The sequence below is a fragment of the Onychomys torridus genome, chromosome 17 (assembly GCF_903995425.1).
Source record: "Onychomys torridus chromosome 17, mOncTor1.1, whole genome shotgun sequence".
NCBI classification, from domain to species: domain Eukaryota; kingdom Metazoa; phylum Chordata; class Mammalia; order Rodentia; family Cricetidae; genus Onychomys; species Onychomys torridus.
This window is the reverse complement of record NC_050459.1, coordinates 34,490,120-34,513,554: the sequence shown is the minus strand read 5'-3', so window position 1 is coordinate 34,513,554 and position 23,435 is coordinate 34,490,120. Positions and strand designations below refer to the sequence as shown.

At 42.0% G+C, this 23,435-nt stretch overlaps 1 protein-coding gene across 2 annotated transcripts in view; it reads left to right on the top strand.

Annotated features, from left to right (window-relative positions):
• Positions 1 to 23,435, top strand: part of Mtmr7 (myotubularin related protein 7) — a 91,758-nt gene that overhangs the window by 6,549 nt on the left and 61,774 nt on the right. For both annotated transcript variants that reach the window (XM_036166398.1, XM_036166399.1), the window contains exons 2-3: positions 18,180 to 18,302; positions 20,119 to 20,281. In XM_036166398.1, the coding sequence (XP_036022291.1) occupies positions 18,180 to 18,302; positions 20,119 to 20,281 (286 nt within the window). The remainder of the gene's footprint in view (positions 1 to 18,179; positions 18,303 to 20,118; positions 20,282 to 23,435) is intronic.

Here is a 23,435-nt window from a genome sequence, read left to right as displayed (position 1 = left end):
GCATTGCCAGACAATACAAACCAAGTCAATACAGTGCAGTGTAGTCTCCCACCCAGGCTGCATCCCCACCTTTGTTAGTATCTTCTGAAATGTGAGAGTTTAATTTTATTGACCCAAGTGTTCATGGCTTGTTCTTTTTTGGGGGGAGATACTCCTGGTTTTGGTGTCATTTCTCTATTTCCTTAAGTTGTTATTTCTGGGTATAAAGGCTTATAGACATTTAGTTGGGAAAGCGGAATGAAAACAAAATGATGCATAATCTTAACACTCAGAAAGACTCAATTCTCTATGTAATACTAACCTTTTTCTTTGCATATGAATAGAATTTAAAACAAAATTTGGTCTATATTCTCTCTCTTTGAATTTTTTTATTGAATATTTTCCTGAAAATGACTTTTAATAACCTCAGATACTATAATTATAGTCTGTGGTTAAACCATGAGTAAGCTAGTGTAGGCCAATAGCGGTTCTTGTAGGTCATTTGCATGCTCACATTTTGGTTCTGCTATATCTGAAGGATGGTGAATAGCAAACAGCTTAGATAGTCTCTGTCCCTGTCTCTCTCTCTGTCTCTATCTCTCTGCCTCTCTGTCTCTGTCTCTGTGTGTGTCTCTCTCTCTCAGGCATACCTATCTAAGTAGCATAGAGTGACTTGATTCCCGCCCCCCACACACACACATTATAATTGTTTTCCTTGGAGGCAAAGGCTCTTCAGGTTTGGTTGTCCTTGTGGACTGCTCTATATTGTCCCCTGGACACAGTGAAGAGGCAAGCTAGGGAGCTTGTATGAACAGGAAGCTTGAAATCTTGGTATGCACTGAACAACAACATCCGTTTCTGACGCAGAAGTCTCACATCTATATGGAATTCTGGGAAGCAGTCAGCAGTCTTAGATACTTCATTGTTCTTAAGATAAACATTTACTATTTAATCCATCCTCCATCTTGTTGTTAATAAACAACCACAGTACCATCAGTGTATTTAAGTCATTGTGCAAAAGTCTGTGTTGCCTATATTCTATTCTTTGGTTCCATTTCAACATACGTTTTCAATATTGATTTGATGGCTTTTTAGCATTTTTTTTCCCAGAATTTTGTATAGTAGTATTGTAGCATAAGTTTTTAAAATAATTAATTCTTGATGATATGTGATTTGTTGATTTATGTTTCTTTGCTTACCTGTAAGATTGAGCTTATCTTGTAGCTGTTTATAACAACACCAATGCAATAGTCTGATGCAAGCCATCCTTATAGAGCTCTGTAGCCATTGTGTTCTGTGCTGTTCTCTGACTTTCCATGTGATAATCCACTTATTTCTCAGTCATGTTTTCAGATGAATACCGTTGTTAGCCCCACTTCAAAGCCGAGGAAACGGGGGCTAAACAGGTTTTTCTGCCAGAGGGGGCTGACTGAGATTCAGAATTGCACAGTGTGACTCCAGATTTTATATGCTTTACAGGTGTGTTAGTTTTTGTTGTTCTTTTGAGCATGAAATGTAAGGGCAGCGTGGGGGCCGGATGCTCCTAGGTCCAGGCCTTTGGCTGCCTGCTTGTATCTTTGTCTCCAGGTTAACAGCTTGTTTGCATTTGTGTTACCAAACATCCTGCTTACCTTTTTCGTTATATTGCAAATTGATTTCACCAAAAGAATCAGATGCAGCATTGTGTTTTCATCTAGATATGTTCTATATCATCCAGTACTTTTTTAACAACTGCAGAGGAGATAGTCTGTGTAAATCACACATGGTCTCTCACACTTCAGAGGCAAGGTGGCTGTGTTTGTTGGTATGAACCCTTGCACTTTAAAGCATAGCTGTGGCAATTATATCTTTTGTTTGTAGAAAGCCAAATCCTCACAGAAATTGGGCTACCCATGCCTCAGAAATCATCCATACTTAGGGCTGGGGAGATGGCTCCGTGGGTGTTTAGTGCTACAAAGGTGAGGACCTGAATTCCATCCCAGGCTCCCATGTGAAAAACAGGGGCTGGCTGTCAGCAGGGATTGTGAGACAACAGGGTCATGGGGCATGCTGACCTCCAATGGAGGCCTCAAACTCTCAAGTGCCGGGTTCACTGATAGATCCTACCTCTAAAGAATAGGGGAAAGAGTGACAGAACAGGGCATTTCATGTCCTCATCTCTCTCTCTCTCTCTCTCTCTCTCTCTCTCTCTCTCTCTCTCACACACACACACACACACACACACACACACACACTAATAGGTTTAGCAATACTTGGATAAAGTCTTGCTGTCCTAAGTCAGCCTTTGATATTTAGGACATACAGTCTGTCACAGAACTAAAGAATTCTTCATTCTTAAATTGTATTTTTATTCATTCATAGAATGCAGCTAGCTGCCAATTCTTTTTAAGCCTGGATGAAGGCTGAATATGAGTGGCATGTGTGTGCATGTTGTGGCAGACAGTGTGATGGAGAAAAATGGAAAACTCTGAGAAAACAGGTGGCTGGGAGTGAGTTAGGACTATTCTTTATACACGATGATGAAAGTCTTCCAGGTAAGATGACTTTTGTATAGAAATGTAATGGATGTCAGTGCTGCTCTACAGGAGGTGCTAAAGACCGCCCTCATCCACGATGGCCTAGTACATGGCATCTGCCAAGCTGCCAGAGCCTTAGACAAGCGCCAGGCCGGTCTCTGCGTGCTCGCATCCAATTGTGATGAGCCTGTGGATGTCAGGTTGGTGGAGGCACTTTGTGCTGAGCACCACATCAACCTGATTAAGGTTGATGACAACAAGACGCTAGGGGAATGGGTAGGCCTTTGTAAAACTGATCAAGAAGGGATGCCATGGGAAATGGTTGGTTGCAGTTATGTAGTGGTTGGAAGACTGTGGCAAAGAATCTCGGATGTCATCGAAGAGTACTTTAAGTGCAAGACATGAATGAATAAAAAGTTTGGTTCATAAAAAAAAAAAAAAGAAATATCATTTTCCAACAGTTTTCAACCTAAGCATGTTCTAAAATGAAACCCTGGGTATGTTAGCGATTATTTCCCCTTTGTGTCTCCTCATACTGTGGCCACCCACTAACCTGCTTCTGTCTTACAGATTTGCCCTTTCTGGACATCTTATTTAAATGGCATTATACAATATCTTATTCTTTGTGCCTAACTTCTTTCAGTTAGTGTAATGTTTTAGGGCTCATATTATTTTTTAGAATATATTGCTAAATAACATTCTTATTTGTTTTGAGACAGGGTTTCTGTAGCTTATACTGGTTCAGAGATAATAATTTTTGAACTACTTTGGTTACAGACACACGCCACCACACATGGTTTACCTAGTTCCAGTGTGAGGCTAGAGCCTACGTCCTGAGCTACATCTCCCAGATATTGCTGGTTAATATTTTATTGTAGATGTATTCAGGGTTGTTCTTAGTTGATAGCTATTGGGGTTATTTCTGGATATTTTATTTACTATGAGTAGTGCATCCACAAACACTCGTGAGCAACTGTTTTTGAGGAACCCATGTTTTCCAGTTCTCTTGGGTATATAACCAGGAGTCTGTTGGTTCATAACAGTTTTCTAGAGATACTGCACCATTTTATATTCTATATTCCCAATAAAGATGGATGAGCATTCCAATTTCACCACCTCCTCACTAGCATTCACTGTCTGCTTTCAAGATTATAGTTATTCTGTAAATGGTGGGATGTGGTCTTTACTGGGGGTAGTTTGCACCTCCCCAAGAGATCATTATTCTGACTGCTTTTCTTGTGTGTGTTGATTATATCTTATTTGGATATAGATCTGTTTACATCGTTTGCTTGTTTTGAGCTGGGTTATCTGTCTTTAATTTTTGAGCTATAAGTGTTCTTCATAGATTCTACTCATGAGCACATGTATGACTTATGATTATCTTCTTTCACTCCATGGAATGTCTTTTCTCTTTTAACCTTTGAAACATTAAGGTTTTAGTTGGGTGGGAATCCAGTTTAATCTTTTTTTTTTCAGTGCCTTCCTTGATGCCTTGTTTTTAACAAACCGTTGCCTAACCCAAGGTCCCAAAGACTTAGCTGTTTAGGTTTTCTATCTTGGAATGAAGTTTTGTTGTTGGGTGAGGTCTAGGGTTGTGGTCCTTTGACTTCTGGAATACCAGTTGCTCCAGAGCTGTTTATTCAAAAGACCCTGCTTGATCCAGCTCCTTGGCTTGGCACTCATGCTGAGAATCAATTCTACGCAGATGTGTGGCTTTCTCAGCCCAGTCTTGTTCCTTTCATCTTTGTGTCCCTCAGTGGTCAGTACCGCAGTCCTGGCTACAACCAGGTCTATGGCCTCAGTGAGTTCCTGAGAACTCTCAAAACTGCGGCTCCCTAGTCTTTGACTTTTACAGACCAGACAAAGAATGTATTTACAACACTTAATAACAAGGCTCGTGATGTTTCTTAGCACTTTTTATTATTATTACTCTGATTGCAAAAGGAGATGACGCCAGGTTTGTATGCTGAGAAAACTTCCATGCAATATGAGAATAAAAATAATTTTCTCAATCCAAACATTTCATTTGACCTACTTACTCCCTTCCACACTTCACAATGGGTTTAAATATTTTTCTCCCCTGGAGGCAGTCTACAAAGAGTGACTTTGTGTAACCCAATGCTAGTTCACACCCATGCTTTCAGAGTGTATTTTTCTTTAATAAAAACATTAATCTCTGCAAGCTCGTGGATTTTAGGAAAGTATCCAGTTTTGCTTGGGGAGACTACAGAGAGGCCTGTGAGGCATTGCCCAGATTCCTGAGGGAGGGTCTTTTGGAGTGCTCCTGTGGAGAAGCGGGGACACAGTTCTGTAGTGGAGAAAAGTGCCATTTGTACTGAAGAGGGGAGGGATTCGGTTATAGCACTTGTGATGGGCCTAGAACATTGGCATGCTTGAGTCATGGAGACATTGAACTGTGTGTGGCCATGTTTGCCATTACTTACTTCTTGGTCACTTTTGGCATTTCCTCAGTGGACTCACGTAAGGTTAAGTTTTCATCCCTCTTGCCTCATCTTGTGCTGGCACAGCAATGTCTGGGATGCTTCGTTTTACAGAGGAGATTTCCATGGGATTTTCTCTTCCTGACTTGGACCTTATTTTTACTACTTTTTCCACTTGGAACAGGAGAAGCTGTGAAAGTATGTATGAAGTTAAACCTCTTGACCAGATACCCAAAATTCCGTGACTGTGTGTGTGTGTGTGAAGGCTCAGCTTTGTACTCTTGCAGTATACTCAGAGGGCCTGCAAGTAGCTCATTTTGTATCGTATTTCTTAGGCCAGGAACAGTTTAAACTATTTTTTTTTCTAGTGCCCTTTCCCCCGGTGGACAGCTAGTTGAAGCCTTTGGGAGTAAGAGTACTTCCCAGGACATGGACCCAACCCTTCCTCCCACAGCCATTTGAAATAGTTTAAAAATAGCTTCCACTTAAAGCTTGGTGGCAGGCCATGACAACTTCATAAAATTGTATATTTACTTTTCTCCTCTTTCTTGCTTACTAAAACACTGTTTATCACAGATTCCCGGAGAAATAAATTTATTGCCAAGCTCTGAAAGAAAGTTTTATTCCTCTGGGCATGTGGCAAAGCACACATTACAATTCAACCAGTTTGAGCAGTGATAGTTTAAATTGGGGGTGGGGGGATGGGGGGGTGGGGAACCTGCCTTTGAACTAAGTAGATAGCCTGAAAGCCTGTCCATGCATTTGTTAACTTGCATGCTTCTTGTATGGTAGATCTGTGTCAAGGCCCGGATCTTGGGTGGTTAACGTGACTGGCACACCTAGTTTCACAGAACTTACAGCGTGTTTGAAATCTCTGTATGGAAAACCTTTTCATTTCCAGACCATTTCTTTCTCCAGCCCCATTCCTTTTCTCCTGTAAGCTTTCCAGGCTTCTTAGTACACTCAACGTCAACGTTGAGTTCATATCCTGGTCTAGAAGACCCTCCAAGACTCATCTCTGTAACCTTTGCCGCCCCATCCATCCTTCCCCACGCCTGACATGCCCTGATCAGCCATCCCCACCTGAGCATCCATGGCTGTTTCTGCCTGTGGGTTTTCTTTCCTCTTAGAAGGTTCTTTCCCCACATTTCCATGTGGCTGATTTACTCAGTTGCTTCTCTTCTTTGAAAAAGCTTGCCATTTTATTAGAGAAGCCTTTTTTGAGGAGACCACTGTCCCTACTGACGTGTTTATCTGCTTTAATTTCCTCCCTCAGATCTTGGGTCCTCTAGCATAAACAGATGCATGCACACAAACTTCATTTTATTTGCCCATCTGGTGTATTGTCTGTTTCTTGCCTACACATCCCCAAGTAGGGTGCAGGCGGTGATTTTAACTCAAGTATTTATCCCCTGCATCCAAGACAGTGTCTGCTACAAGAGGGAAGAACCCCCCCCCCCCCCGGCCCCCCGCTGTCGAACGAATGACTAGAGGATATGGTTTGATGTGACTTTGGGTCGAGGCTTCAAGACCTGAGTGTCTTGTTTTAGCTATAGGTCATGAATTCTCTTTTCCTTTATTACTCCTGTTCTTTGTTTCCTCTACTTACTATGTATTCCATAATAGAATGTCCCTCTATACCTCATCTAAAGAGTCAAATTCAGTTAAGAGTGCCCTCCTGTCAGTAGGTTAAATTACACGAAAGTGTCAGTTTCAACCTCTAATAAGATGTGAAGGTTTTTTTTTTTTTTTTTTTTTTTTTTTAACATATAAAGTAAAAGTTTCTAACTTAAATGCAAAAGCATAAAAATCAAGTGTGTTTCTTTAGGTTTACTTCATAGAAATTTCTGTACATTGTATTTTGTATTGCAGAGTGTTATATCACTGTCCATTTAAACACAGGACTTCATAGGTTTTGTTACTTGAAGCTACAGGGTTAAAAAAAACAAAAAGACAAAAAAACCCTCCTGCTTAGTCATGCCCAGATCTAGCTACAGGTTCTCATACACTTTGTTTTTAACCAAAGCTGTATTAATTTTCATTCAGTGAACAAATATTTTGGTGCCTATGTTAGGCATTAGCCTACAGAATGAAAGACGATGCCCATCCCTAGGGATCCTACAGTTGAGGGTGGTTGATCTGCAGTTGTTATTGTTTATTGCTTCTGGAATCCAGTAAGCCATGGAATATCTGTAAAAGTTTGCCTGGGGTTGCAGGATCAAACGCAAAATAACTAGTGCTTTCCTTGAGATTAGATTATGCAGTACTGTAGGAATAGCCTGCGTTAAGGCAGTACTTGGCAAGTGTAAACTAAGTGTTAATTACCAGAGGCATTATTGCAACTTAAAGGATAGAGAATGGCCACTGCACTGGGTGGTCCAGCAAAGAGGTATCCATGGGTAGGCCTGGGTATGAGGATGTGCTGAGCATGTCACTTCACTGTGGCAGGGCAGTTGTGTAGCTTTGCCTCTGAGCACTCAGAAGAGGCCCCCTGTGTTTGTATCTGTGAGACGTTTTACCTTATACGCTCATTTCGTAGGAAGGGAATAATGGTCTCTCAAGGGCTCTACTGGAAGCATGGGGATGTGTAAACACGATGCAGCCTGCTTTTTCCCCCAGAATGGTTGGCCTCCACTCTTCCATCATCAGGCCCTCGGAATTGTCAGGGTTGGTGGGAGAGGATAAGGCTTGCCTGTCTCTGTGCCCAAGCTGTCTGTTCTCATTGGACCACCCTGAGTTCCATTTCCCAGTTTCCAACGAGCTTTGTAAGTAAAGGTTTATTTAATATTTTATCGGCTAATGCTTTTGTCAGAAAAATGTCAAATTCAGAAGGATTTTAGAAATTTAGAAATACTTTTAGATATTTTGTGATAATGCATCATTTTCACACACAAAAAAAGCCTCTAGCATTCTTGTGTTGATTCACTGCAAGGCCTTTTTCTCCCAAAACAAGTTAACTTTTCTTCTAATGACTTTATTCTATTTGATAAATCTGTCGTGAATAGATTGCTCCATTCACTTAGTATTTGAATTATATCAGGCCCAGCATCTGTTCTTAATTTGTTTTCTTTTAAACATTTTTTTCAATCTCTTTCTCTTACTTACGTTTGCAGAAAATGGTATTTTTGGTTGAGGTTATTTTAAGATGGCGTTGAAATAAATCCTGGGACTGTTCTTTTGTTCAACGACACATGTTCCTTTGAGCTTACACATCCAGGGTCACCCTACCAAAATAAATCCCTTGGCCCCATGCAGACTCTCAAGTGTCTGAGCATTTCTGAGAGCCAGCTTCTGGTAGAGATCTGTGGTGGCCCTGAGCCACAGGGCCTCCCTTCTTCTGACTTTCCCAGGAGTTCCGAGCACTCTGTTTCTTCAGCAGCTACTGCTCTGTGTCACCATTTTAACTTGATTATTTACCTCAGAGGAGTTTTAAACTTGAGTTCAATGTCAGTCAAACCTGCTCTCCTAGCAATTAAATAAATGGATAGAACAGCACCCAGCTTGTGAGTAAACATTCAGGTCTATTCAGAATTGCCAAGCTGGTTTCCTTGTCTCGACCTAGGTCAGGTAGAACCTTAATGCAGGAAATGAAACTTCCCCCCTCATTTTAAAAGAAGAATTCTCAAAGCCTTTGTTTTCACAGATGGGATATAACTATATAGGAATTATTTGAGACTATGTATGTGGCTCACAAATCTTTAGAAGTATGTGCATCCAGTACTCCTATTTCCCAGGTGTTAGAAGGACTTAAAAATTTACAGCAAATTGGGAAATATGTTGCTTATTTACTTTGAAATCTAGTACACTGAAAAAAAAAATCCTCCTAATATGCATGGAATTCCAAGATTTTAACATCTTTTTTTTTTGGATGTAGTTAGGTTATACCTTTCTATTCTGGAAGTTTTCAAAAGTGCATCAAGATTACAGGGATGCATTTCTCTTCTCTAATGTCTGTCTAAGCCCATTGGATTGTAAGTCTGCTTTAGACTGGAGTGTGGATTTTCCCAATAGAAACCCTTGTACTTCAGTTAATCTGGATGAATCTGGCCCTGTCCGGAGAAAAGTTTGTGCTTGAGAGGGTAAAGTTAAAAATGTGGGCTAAATAGCTGTTGCTAGAGAAAGGAAGAGGATGAAGGTTTTTGGCTCGACTGTAAATTCTGATGTGCCACTGTCTCTAAAGAGAAGTCAGTGAGGTCTGTCTTGTTTCGGGGAGTGTAAGGAAGAGCTGTTAAGCTGATCAGGTGAGCCTGTGCTGTGAAAGACCCTAGCAGCAGCAGAGGGGAGCGGTTGCAGCTGTGGATAGAGTGACGAGGTCGAAGTGTCTAGAAGGAGGAGTCTTTCCGTAGAACTTGGGGAAGATTCTCTGTTAGATGTATGCTGATTCATTGTCACTCTCTGGCTCTTAAGATGTTTGCCCAGGCTGTATGCAGGGTGTGTATCCTGTACTAGTAGTCCTAGCTCTCAGATTGCATCATTACATGGCTTTCTGGATAAGCATGTGGCCCAGGGAGCTGTCGTACAGATGGGGCATCTGTCCATAGATGTGGTGGGTGGTGAGGCTGGGGTTGCTGGAATGGCCTGGAGCAGACAGCCCAGAGCTTGAGGGAGGGTATGGTCAGGAGCTGCTGTGTGAGGAGCTGGGTGTTCTGAGTTCCTGCCAGTCTGAAGTCAGTGTTAGCACTGACCTTGGTGGACATCTGATTTAGTAACATCTCTGGCCTGAGCCATGTGAGGCTGAGATTTCTCTTTCTCCTAGAAGGTTCATAACCAATGGACAGAGTCAAATAATCTGTGCCTAGTTACTCATTGGAAACCTTTGATAAATTGTCTGGGTCCCTGGCACACAACAGGTATTCAACAAATGTCCATAACTAAATAGTAAGTTTATTAAGTTGAAGCAAACTGCTAGGGCTCAGCTGTCGATGGGTTCATTCTCAGGTGCTGTTCTTACTAACAGTGCTTTTGGAATAATTCAGTTTGCACAGCAGTGTATCTTTTCATGAGTTGTTGAAGGCCTTAAGGGTCCCCGAAGGCAGAATGTTTCTTCTGGTCACATGACATGTATTTCCTGGATTGTGTTTGACTTTTTATTTCTCTTCCCATAGTTCTTCTTCCATCTCTGACCTTGGAATAAAATGGTCTTGGGAAAAGACTTTCATTGGTTTTATAGTTTTGAACAGTTTAAATCTGCCTTTTGGGGAAAGGGTTGGTGTTCATGGTTTTTTTTAACCGAAAGGCTTGACTGGAAAACCCTTGACGCTCCGTGACCACTGCTCTTTATTTGATTGGACAAAGAAGGAAAAGGAAAGTGCTTCCTTTTTAAAATAGAAAAATGTATCACCACCACCCCTAATTATAAGATGATAGCAATTCTGAATGGTCTGAAGAATTGTTGTTTTTGTTTTTTAAGATTTATTTATTAATTACGTATACAGTATTCTGCCTGCACATGTGCCTATAGGCCAGAAGAGGGCACCAGATTTCATTATAGATGGTTGTGAGCCACCATGTGGTTGCTGGGAATTAAACTCAGGACCTTTGGAAGAACAGGCAGTGCTCTTAACCTCTGAGCCATCTCTCCAGCCCCCAAGAATTGGTTTTTGCTTCAGTTTTTCTTCTTATGTATCAGGGTGCTTAGCCAACTATAATCAAGTCCATCTCCTTTAACTCAAGGGAACTCTGCTACAGATGTGAGCATTCAGCAGGAGGAAAAAGTAAACTCTGGCCTCTGTTATGGCTTAACTTAGTAATCATTACTTCTGTTGAGAACCACTGAGATGTACACCATTACCACACACATATCTATCTATCTATCTATCTCTCTCTCTCTCTCTCTCTCTCTCTCTCTCTCTCATATTATTCCGAGTGGGACTATTGATACTTCAGGAGCTTTGAAATGTCTTGAAGCATCATAGCATAGCAACTATTGTGCAGATAGTGAAACCTTCTATAAATAAGACCACTTTGGAATTTCCAAGTATATATGTGCAAATATTGCATGGCTAATGGATGGTAATTATTAATTGTTGACAGAATCTAGAGTCACTTGGCGATAGGTCTGTAAGCATGCCTGTGAGGGGATATATTAATTAGTTAAGTGATGCGTTGAGAACCATCATTTTAATTTCAAAAATATTTTTATGTGTATAGGTATTTTGCCTGTATGTATATCTATGGAACCTATATGTGCTTGGTGTCCATGGAGGTCAGAAGAAAGTGTTGGAGCTCCTGGAACTGGAGTTACTGATGGATGTGAGCTTCCATGTGGGTGCTGGGAGTTGAACCCCCATCCTCAGGAAGAGCAGCCAGTGCTCTTATCAACACTGAGTCATTTCTCCAGTCCCAGGAAGACCCATCTTGATTGTGGGCAGAACCACTTCCTAGGCAGCGGATTCGGGATTGTGTACATGGGGCAAAGTGAACTGAGTATCATTTGTCCCTCTCCATGTCTCGACTGTATGCAATGTGACTAGCTCCCTGGAGCTCTTGATGGAGGGAATGTGCTGCCATGATGGACTATAACCTGGAACTGTGAGCCTTTCTTTACGTTGCTTTAGTCAGAGTATTTCCCACCACACCAACGACATAAGGAATGAAGACAGCTCCTAAGGAGACTTGGCTCACAAAAGGTTTCTCCTTGGTTGCAGGAGGTCTTCACAGCTCCCGGTGGGATATGTACCTTTGCAGACCTCAAGGCATTGCCATGGATCATGGGATAATCAGGAAACTAGTCTGTTGAGATTGGCCACGAGGGTCTGCCCTGTCAAGAACGGAGCAGACGGGGCTCAGATGGCCAGCCACCCTGCCTGTCACTCCTCTGGCTTCATCACACCTTTTCACTTGTACATACTAAGATTCTGACTAGAGTTTCCAGGAAATTGGAGGTTGGGGTTTTGACCCATGACCCTTTTCTGATTTTACAATATTAGGGTTCTGAGATTGAACTCAGATCCTCTCTACTGACTGGGCTATGCCACTAGACCAGAAAGGCTTTCTTTTATTCAATCTTAACATTTTTTTAATGGTGTCATATTGTATGTAATGCCTAAATAGAGATTCAGAATGTTAAGTCAACCAAAGGGCTTTGTTTTCATTGCTGTAACAAGATTCCCAATTCAGACTTAGAACCAAATTATAATTATGGCAGGTAGAAGTAACCTAGGACATCTTTGGGGTGCTAGCATGTAGCTGGTCTTTTCCTAACTTACCAAAGAAGGAAAAAGACTTGGGGAGCTCAGCCCAAAAGCCTGCCAGTGGCCTGTGTGCCTGCATGTGCGGTGTTGATGGCTTCACTTTGTGTGTAGAGCTGTTGGTCTGCCACCTTCCCACGTGCCTGAGTTCCTAGTACCCAGTCACTACCATGTACATTTCCACTGTGGCTGTTTTGTGTTCCCAGACCACTATTGAGACAGAGCTACAGCATCCTGGAATCGAGGGAGATGTTGGAGACCCTTAGATTCTTCCTGCAGGTCAGAAGCAGAGAACTCAATTGCCTCTACTCAGCAGTCCCGTTTCAGAATCCAGTCCAGAGCACAGGCCTCTTGACTTGTGAATACTTTTCTTTTCATGTTGGTAGAGTTAGAAAATGTCACGATACCAAATTTAGCATGGCAAACTATTTATCTAGCTGCTTTTCTTAGGTTAGAACATAAACTTGTCTTTGGTTTTGGCTGCTGCAGACATTTTGATTTCTCTCTGTTCAACAGTCTCTGGACCTCTTCCCCCAAATGATTGACACTGACCTTCAGCCTAATTTATATAGCACTGAAGACTTGGTATTTGGCCTGAGAACACTTTGTGGCACCGCCATGGGTCCTTCTCCCATCCTTTTCAGTGAATGGTAACTCTGCCTGTGAGCCCCGTGTCCTGCAGGGCAGCTGTACTTACTCAGGTCATCTCAGATGGTTCTGCAACCCAGAGTCTGACCTGCAGGGTGGAAAGCAGTATCCTCTTCTGGTGGAGATTAGCAGATGGCGAGTTGCTGGAGAGAGGCCCTGTCTGTTGGTGATTTATAAGACCCGTCTCCTGACGTGGGCAGAAAGGGAAAGAGGCAGGTTGCTGTTCTGCGGCCAGGGTGTCTGCTTGCAGACCTGGCAGTGGGAGGTGGGGCCTTGTCTTGACTGAAGCCTTTCAGCCTTGTCCTAGAAAAGCTCAAAACGCCCTTTATTCCCTTCAGCCCGGACCCAGCCGAGAAGGGATGGGAATAAAAGGGATGTTGAACTGTCGTAGATCTTCCACTGAGTCTGTAAGGTCCCGGAAGCCGTACAATGATTGGCCTGCCCATTTTGTTTTCCCTCAGTACCCCGCACGGTGCTGCACATGGGCGACCTGTGGAGTGCAGTGACATATTTACTGTTTGCTCTTCCGTTAGTTCTGAGAATCCCGAAAGTCAGACTGTACCAGTGTTTGGGCTCTTGTTCCCGATCTCCAAGCTTCTGGCTCTGGATTTGTCCCAAAGAGTAGCTTGATGGTGTGTGTGACTATAGTTCTGCAGTGTAGTTTTTACCTAAGTAAATCACCCTGTTTTCAAGCCTCAAATTTTATGTGTAAAATTGCTTGAAGTAATTGTGAGCTCATTATCTTAAACATTTTTTTAAACAACAGTTCTCGAATAAGCTCAGAAGCATTGGTAGGTGTTGTTCACCGACTTGAACGGCAAGCTTAGGTTTTAGAGTTAGTCCCTCGATCTAAGGACATTGATCAAGTATCTGGACAGAATTTAGTGATGGGAATAACAAAGAACCTGGCTTGTGAGTGTATTGTGGGGATTAAGTGAAGTCAGATGTCCAAAGTAATAGATAGGGCGATATATGCACAGTACAAGAACACACCTAAAAGGTTTGCTTTTTTTTTCTTTATTGCTGGTGGTAATTTTTATATGGACCATGACAACTTGGATTGGGGTTGATGTATGTGTTGTTTTTAGAATTATTATTAAGTTTTTCGAGACAGGGTTTTCTCTGCATAGCCCTGGCTGTCCTGGAACTCAGTCTATAAACCAGGCTGGCCTCGGACTCAAAGAGATCCACCTGCCTCTGCCTCCCAACTGCTGGGATTAAAGGCATGCGACACCACTGCCCAGCCATCTAGGGTTATTTTGAGTACCTTTGTTCTCTTTTCCTGTAGAAGTCCAAAGCTGTTCTGAGCATGCCTGCCAGCTTCCACTGGGCCTTGTGTTTTCTTTCTCCCCTTGGCACATTTTATTTCCAGGTATTTTAGCATCTATTACTTATCTTTACTCCCTGATGCAGCCAGGCAGGGAACCTGCCTCTAAGTCATACTTCGAGTCTCCAAAATAGCAAGGCTGGTATGTATATCTGGATGATTTTGGCTAAGGTAGGAGTGATGCCACAGTAAAGCACACAAGCTAGATTCATACCTGCCTGTTAGAGTGGGGATGGTTTCCTCTAACACTCTGTATCTAGTACCACTTGCAATGAGGCACAGATGTTTTCCACAGCATACTAAAAGATGGACAGTGCTTGGGCTTGGATTATGCTTTTAGGCATGTTTTTTTCCTTTTATTTTAGAGGATCTTTAAACTTAAAGTAAACTAGTGTTTGTCCCACAGTTGAAAAAAAAAAAAACAGTTTTAAAAGCCAAGAAACTTTATAGGGGTGGGGATTTTAAATAAGTGGCATAAATATGTGCTTACTCAGTGATCCTTCTGACCCTTAGAAAATTAATCGTTTCTAGTCCTTTAAAATGTAAGACCATAACAGCCTCACACTCACCTCCTAACGGAATCAGTTAATGCCAGCCCCACAATCATGGGTGCTCTTGTGTGGGCAACCGCTCTAGTTGGCGGTGTAAACCTGATGTGGGATGTCTTTGTATGTGCTGTGAATATGTGTTGCTGTGATTGGTAAATAAAGAAGCTGCTGTGGCTTGTCACTAGTCAGGTTATGGCTAGGCAGGAAATCCACGAGAGAGACAGGAAGAAGAAAGGAGAGGAACGGAAGATGCCAGCTGCCGCCAAAGGAGCAGCAGAATGCCACCAGACCGCCACGTGGCAACTTAGAGATTAATAGAAAAGGGTTAAGCTGTAACAGCTAGCTAGCAAGAAGCCAGCCATAGGCCATACAGCTGATAATTAATATTAAGCCTCTGAGTGATAATTTTGTAAGTGGCCCAGGACCGCAGAGAAACCTTCCAGCTACATAAACCTGCCTAAAAAAATGACGCAGACTAAAGTCTCATGCAATAGCCAACTTTATTCAGAGCATCAGACAGTTTGTCTTCTGAGGGTTAAGAAGAGTCACATGAGGAAGGTGTACAATCACAAGGATCAGCCACCCCTGGCAAAAACATTTTTCCCATCAAGGCACATGAATAGCAACAGCTGAACTCCTTCCCATCCACTACACCTGGGAGGAGCACAGAAACCCTTTCCAAGAGCAGTCCTGTGTTTTCTCACAAGCACCCAGGATTCCCCTCACACGCCTCCGTTCTTGGACTGTGTTCTGACAGCAGACCTCTTTCTCTAAAACGACTTCAGCTTCCTTACGGCTCTGCGGTGGAGTCTGAATGATCGGAATTGCCTCCGGCGTCGGTCCCGTCACACCCTCACTTGAGGTGGACAGAATGTTTGCATCCTTAGCACTAATGAGTCCTCTGGTGGCTGTGTGGCCTCCAGTCTTGGTGTTCCCAGTCCGCTCCTTGCTAAAGGACCAGTGTCTGCATGGGCTGCCTCATTCCACGTCCCAGCAGCCTGGACATTCTCTCCGCTCCTGACAGTGAAATCTGATACGTCCGGCATCCTACCTGACTGTTCCTCTGTGGGCTTTCATACTCCTCTCAGGTTTCCTCAGATGTCTTCTCTCCTAGTTGACATACTCTTCAAGGTTACCTCTTCTGTCCATGACTTTAACACTCCATAGAACGCCAGAGTCTATAACTTTACTGCATTGGAGCAAAGCTTAGACACCAGTAATAAGAAGCACCTGAATAAAGTTGGCTATTGCCACAATTTTATGCTCCACAAAGGAAGAAAAGAGCAATGCCAAATAAATAACATAGTGATATGCAATCCCATTGATCAGTAAATGGATTTCATTTCAAATATGTCAAACTTGTGGCAAAATGCATAACCCAAAATCCCAAGTGTAATTTCCTTAGCATCTATTAAATGCCGTTTCCAGAGTGTGTGTCCCTGTGTGTCATGAGTAGTCTTCTCAGGAGTAGGCAAAAAGTTGCAGTAACTTTGCCCAAGAAATGAGTAGTTTTCCAAGTCTCATCTTCAGCTATGAGAAGCATCGCTGCTGTGTAGATGAGACAGACTTGAGGTAGCTGAACAATGAAGAAGGCTATTAAACTAGTCAGTCTGCAGGATGGTGCCAGAATTGGGAGATTTACTCCATGTAAGGTTGTTCCAGCTACCTTAGCATGCACTGTCTTCACACACTTGGTCCAATAATGGACTTGTCACATTCATTACCCATTTCTTGTATTGTTGGACACACTGGCAGATCGTTTGGGTATTTTTCTCTCATTTATTTTTCCTCCATTTATTTATTTTTTCTACTATAGCTTCAAGATTGCTTTTGACAGCTCTGGGACCTGTGAGAACAATTGCCAAACTTTGAAATTTAATTTTCCTGCAGCAGCATCCAAAGTTAACAAAAAGATATGGGAATAATTCCATTAAGTCTTCCAATCTGCTAACATCACGTTGTTCTACGGGGCTTTCTAAAAATTATTTTTAAGTGGTATAGCCTCTTTCATTTCTGTGGGGAGAATATTCCATACTGAATATTTCTACCTTAAAATATTACCTTATGGGGACTGGAGAGATGGCTCAGAGGTTAAAAGTACTGGCTGTTCTTCCAGAGGTCCTGAGTTCAATTCCCAGCAACCACATTGCAGCTCACAACCATCTATGATGAGATCTGGTACCCTCTTCTAGTGCTCAGGCATACATGCAGGCAGTATGTATACAGTGTATACATAATAAGAAAATATATCTTTTTTTATGTTACCTTATGTTCAGTATATTAGAATAAAGTTCAGTTTCACTAGTCCTAAGGGCAGAAAAAAAATTATTTGTATTTCATTTTTACATATTGTTAATTAGTATACTAACCCTAGCTAATTTAGCTGCATACCTTTAAACAGCCAAATGATTGTCCCCCAAAGAAATGCTATAAAAATAATATATCCTTTTAGTTTTCTCCTTCCATAGTTGTTTCATAATATCTTTCTTAAAGTTCGTTCAAAATAGAATGTTTGGTAAATAAAATTATGCAACCATATGGGAACTGAAAAAAAAAAAGTGCCTTAAAATAGTCTTGGGTCACAGAAGAAGAGGTACAGCCGGTAATAGTAGACTTAATTCAGTACGACTAAAGGAGCTGTGTTTCATACAGCTGAGGAGATGGCACTTAGGAGTCCTTCTCAAGGACCCAACCAGCAGCTCATAGTCCCCTGCACCTGCAGCGCCAGGCTATCCAGTGCCCTCTTCTTGCCTGCTGAGGCACCTGTGCTCACATGCACAAACTTACCCAATTGAAAACAGAATCAACCCTGAAATAAAAGGATCTGCTTCACTAAAGAAGTCATTAGGTTTCAGTTTCACACACACCCAGTACACATTGTCTTGGCTTCTCTGGTCTGCCAGCTAAGAGTCCCACTGCAATAACCTTGAAATTGCTCTGCAAAAAAAAATATATACACATATTTGATAAAAAGCATTTCTATACACCCAACAGTTGGAGGAGAATTCCATTCATTAGAATCATTGGAAAGATTTTCCAGCAAACCAAAGCAGATCTCAGTCTTTAGCGTTTATGGACCTTTCTCTGATACGTTTTCCTCTCACAGGTATCTTGGTATCCCCTAATATAGCAACATCTGTATGCCATGTCTGCAACTTTACAGACACATGGGCAAGCATACTGTTTCTATAGAACATAACTCATCCATACAGTCATCATGTAAATGCAGAGCTTTAATGCATATATGTGTGCTGACTTAAATTCAAAATTTTGTATAACTGTCATGAAATAAAAACACTGGCCCACATACTCAAGGAAAGAATACAGCTTGTTAATGTTTTGTGGCACATTTGGAGTCATATTTTCACAACTGGCATTTTACTATTTGAGATACATACTCTGCTGCTGAATTAAGGGGCATACTTTGATTTGATTATTGGAGATATTCTCAGATGTACGTTTTAGAGTTAAATATAAGGTTGCTGAATATTTTGTGATTGGGTCTTTTGATTTTCCTCAAACTTTTCTAGGTTGAAAATGTCCGCTTGGTAGACCGAATGTCTTGTAAAAAAGCAGCGCTGGGGACTTTATATTTGACAGCGACTCATGTCATCTTCGTGGAAAATGCACCCGACACAAGGAAAGAAACCTGGGTATGCCGTCCATATTTTTGATCTTTCATGTTTTTTGATTTGTTTCAAGATAGGGAACATAGACTATTTGGGGCATTTTGGAGATGATTTCTGTGGTGTGTTGGAAAAAGGATGTCCTTATGAAATCAAAGTCCTATCTACCTGAGGCACTGACGTGTTTTAAACATTGATTATTTAGACATCATCAAAGATAGGCCTAGCGGTGGCCTGAAGCTGCAGGAATGTCATGTCATCGCCGTGGAGAAGGGACTCCGCCATGTCAGTTGTAGCATGTCTATAGTGCCTGATTTACTGTAAATTTATATTTGTAAGTTAATATTTGTAGGATGTTTTCTAAATATTTGGTATTTTTAAAAGTTTCATACATTCACTGCTATGTGTATTGATCATACACTTCCTCCACCCCCCTCCCAGTACCCCCATCCTGTCTCCCTCTCAACTTCATTTCCTCTTTTTATTGTTGTTAGTAATGCCTTGGTCCAGTTAGGACTGTCCATATGCACATGGTTATGTTGTTAACCACTAGGGCCATGTCCCGAGAGGAGAGTGGCTCTCTCCCTTTCTCAGCAGCTATCAGTTGTCAGTAGTTCCTCCAATAAGGGTAGGACCTCAGGGGCCCCTCTGTCATGCAGGATCTTACAAATTGTTTGTTCTATTACTTTATTATGTTGACTTTACTTTTCTGGTAATTTCAAAAAGAAAGGGAAAGCTGGAGACTAGTCCCGTCACCAGGTGTATTTGTGCTTGATCATCAAAGCATTAGACATTTCTGACATTATAATAGTAGTAAAAACATGGCTTTGTTACCCAAAGCTTCACTTGTAGATTCCATTCCCATACTCCATGGACAGGGCTGCAGTTAGCAGAAGCTAGCTGGTACCACACAGTGGACAGGAACTTCATGGAGACCTGCCCTTAAGGACAGATCATAGATCTCCTCAAAAGCCAGGGAGTCACAGTCCGGAATGGTTTACTTTCTTATCAGTTTGTTTTCTTAATGGAATGATGATTGCAGAGGTTATAGATGACGGACGGAAGGAAGGAAGGAATGGGGAGATATTGACCAAAGGGCACAAAGTTTCAGATAGGTAGAAGGACAGGGTTTTGAGGTTGATTGTATTGTATGCCAGGGTTTACAGTAAATCATAGTATATCACATTTCAAAATCTCTTGAGCAAATTTCAGATGTATTACCACAAAAATCATAGTTCAGGAAGTTTATATATTAGTTTTCTTGATTTAATCAATCCACATTGTATACATATATTAGAATAGCACACTGTACTATGATCTGCCCACTGAAAATAAGAAACAACGAGAAAGCAAAATATTTTCTTTTGCACACTGCCTGACCACCAACAGCTTAGAGAACAAGTGGCCATTGAACTTGAGCATCCCGTGTGGAATTAAGGAGCATGGTGGCACTTCCCAGTGGAGCCATCTCTAGCTTTTGTTGATTGCCAAAGTTTCTCTTACTAACTTCCCATGACCTTATTTAATTTTAGCTGTTAAATGCATTCAGCTTTCGACTACCAAAATGTTCCCTACCTGGAGCTGTGCAAATTTAAATGCTGAATTTTACTCGTCAAAGTAGTAAGTGTGGATACCAGGCAGTTTGGAACCGAAAGCGAAAGCTAGAAGATTTCTACAGCTGGTTGTTACTTGGAGTCTCTTGAGTTCTTGTAAGCAGAGTGCAGGTGTGGAGCGAGGCAGATTTTGAGGAGTGTTTCTTGTCTGTGTGGCTCAGGGACCCATTTGTCCTTGTCATTTTGTTTCTTAGTCATGCTTATCATGCTCATATTAACTTTTGGTTTAGATTCTTCACAGTCAGATCTCCACCATTGAAAAGCAGCCAACGACGGCTACTGGTTGTCCTCTGCTTATTCGCTGCAAGAACTTTCAGATTGTCCAACTTGTCATACCGCAGGAGAGAGACTGCCATGATGTGTACATCTCCCTGATACGCCTCGCACGGCCAGGTAGGCAAAGGAACGTGGCATCGGATAGGTGACTTCTGAAGAAAGGCACAAATCATGGTGAAGAATTTGTATTATGCTTAGGAATAGCAGTGTTTTAGAACTTGCCTGTTACCATGGCCCTAATGATCACCTGGTGCATTAGCCTTGTCTTTTGAGGTCTCTCCTGAGTTATTTATGAGATAGGACTCTTTTGATAGCCTTCATATTCTCGTTTTCTAGACTGCGTTTTTCTTAAAGTCTGAAGTCACTTTAAAGAAAATTGCACAACTCCCTGGGCAGTGGTGGCGCACGCCTTTAATCCCAGCACTCCGGAGGCAGAGGCAGGCGGATCTCTGTGAGTTCAAGGCCAGCCTGGTCTACCAAGCGAGTTCCAGGAAAGGAGCAGAGCTACACAGAGAAACCCTGTCTCAAAAAACCAAAACAATAACAACAACAACAACAACAACAAACAAAAACAAAAACTCCATAACTTGGGCAGTTGAGTCTCTTGGTATGAGCCTAGGACAAAACTTACAAAGTGTTGAGTAGAAAACATGGTTACCTCAAACTTGTGGTGCGTTCTTCCCCACCCCACAGTTTCTTGAGTATTTTTCTTCTGTTTCTTTGAGACAGGGTGTCACTCACTGTGTGGCCTTGACTGTCCTAAAATTTGGAGTTCTCCTTGCCACTGTTTCCTGAGGGCTGGAATTACAAGTGTGAGCTGCTGTGTTGGCCGCTTTTGTTCAGAGATTTGGGAGGATATGTGTTTGGTCTGATGATTAGTAACAACTACCGAGGCTTTTGTTAGCATAATCCCCCGTCCCCCTCCCCCACAGAACACTCCCACACATGCGGTGGGACTAGTGTCTGGAGATGGAAATGGGCAGTCTGTGTAACTGTCTCCTTCTAGCTCATATAGCAGCTGGGGGTTAGATGGAGGGCTTACTGTGTCCCTCCAGAAAAGCATTCTTGACTCTGCAAGGTTTGGGCGAGCTTGCCTAAAGGAAATACACTTCCAGGTTTCTTGTGAAGAGATGTCATCTAGGCAGAGCTTCAGCGTCACACGGAAGGCATCAGTAGGGGAAATAGGGTATGTGCTCCTAGTTCCTTTCCCAAACGGTTCAGGATGAGAAGTTCAGGATGAGAAAGGCATTGGGCTGGGCTCTGACTTCCCTCATTTGCGGGTCACTGAGCGCCAATGTGACTTCATGGAAGTGATGCCTGGGAGTTGTCACAGTCTGGTCATTTTGACTTGACTTTGTTCTTCTTTCAAGGCAGTGTTAAGAACTGCAGAGTAAGCCAGAGAATCAGTTGAACTTTCTGCAGGCGCTCTATAATTGGCAAAGCGGTTCTGGGAAGATGTAGGCTAGGCCGCATGCAGCCTACTAGCTTGCAGCAGCACTTGCAAGAAGAGGTTGTGCCAGCAATTTCTGAGTCACTGATTAATGGATGTGCAGGGTAATAAATGAGCTCTGATCGGATTAATGGGACTTAGGAGTCGCTAGAGAACTGGGAAGAGCTAAATAGAGCTGGAAGGCAGCTGTAAGTGTGGGAACCGACGTAGTGGGAGCAGGAAGTGCTGGGACTTACTGTGACGGATGGTCCCTCTGCTTCTAAAAGCACATGCTTTTTCTTCAAAGGTGGCATTTTGTCATTAGATGTTAGATGGAGCCAAAGACCTGATTGGATGCCTTGTCCATAAAAGAAAACATTAGTAATGAATTGAATTAAAACTATCACCTGATTGGATTTAAAATGTCTCTAGCAGTTTGAAACACTGGCATTAGCAATGCCAGGTTATGTAACACACAGTGTTTTAATAAGTGTGGGAAGATGGGGCAGAGCCCAGGCAGTTCCAGAGCATGCTGCTGAATGAAGGGCTGTTACTGGCTGTAGTCTCAGAGACAGGACTGGAATCAGGACGAAGAGAGGGGTAGAGGGGTTCATACACAAAGCAGCAGCTCTCCACTGGGCGAAGGCATGGTTCCTCACAGATCATCTGGACACAGCTGACAAAGTATACCATTATTCCTCCTATAGGCATGTCAGTAAGGAAGAGAGGGAGAGAATCGGGGAGGAAAGAGAGAAGGGGCAGGGAGAGAGTTGGGGGTTAAAGGGCACAGTGCATGGTCCCATGTCAACTCAGTGGTTATTCTGGTCATCAGTGTGGATCACGTACTTCATCTCTTGTGAATATGGCTAATTACAGAGTGCTACAGAAGACTTTTTTTTTTTTTTTAAGATGGGAATTCATTTAATTCAAGACTTATGAAGGAGGTTTTTTTCAAGGACTACTAAAACATTGGGAGAGATTTAACTGGTTTTCATTTCATATAAACAAAGATGGTTAAGCAGTTGGTCACGGATACTAAAAGATACTAGTGTAAGATAATTTAGTTAACAGAAGGGTTGGACCCAAATGAGACAACACATTAATCCAGTGGGTCTGACGTACTAATCAGGATGTCAAGTTCTCTGATTAAAAGAAGCTCGTTTCTCAGAGGGCTCTGCTATCCCATGGGCCTGCTCAGTCCTCTTCTAATTTACTCCTCCTGTTTATTTGTATATTGGCTATCTTGCCTTCTTCAGTGTTTATGTATCCTTCGATGCTGAAATAAGTTCTTATGTTTATTTTTTACCAAATTATAGCCTGTTTTAAAAAGTTCATCTTAATTCCCAATTCTTCTGCATATCTCCCCCCACTTTTGTGGTGGGAATCTGACCTAGGGCCTTACACATGTGAAATGCTTACTGCCTTTATGTAGAATTTTAACTTTGACTTGTTTAAAATACACAGTGAAGATGAGGCACCTTTATTATTTTATCTCAGGGGTGCAAAATCCAGTAAGAGACTGTGTTACCTTCTTACTGTTCTCTGATGGACCTCCCATGACATTTATTTTGAATTGGCTTTAATTCAGTGGAATGGCTAAGGCCTTCAATGCTTAACTTCTGGTCCTAAAAACTGCATAGTTCTGCATCCTCATGGTAGCTTGTGGCCTTTTCTTCCCTTTTGTTTTTCCTTGAATTTTAAAAGTACTTTTAACATTAAGTTACCCTCTACTTTTACCAGTTATTCTGTAAGGAGGTAACATCTCTTCATATTTTTTTCTAAATACCCTCCTCTAATAACTCTTTCTGCTGATAACTGAAGAACAAGCCACTTTCCTTCTTC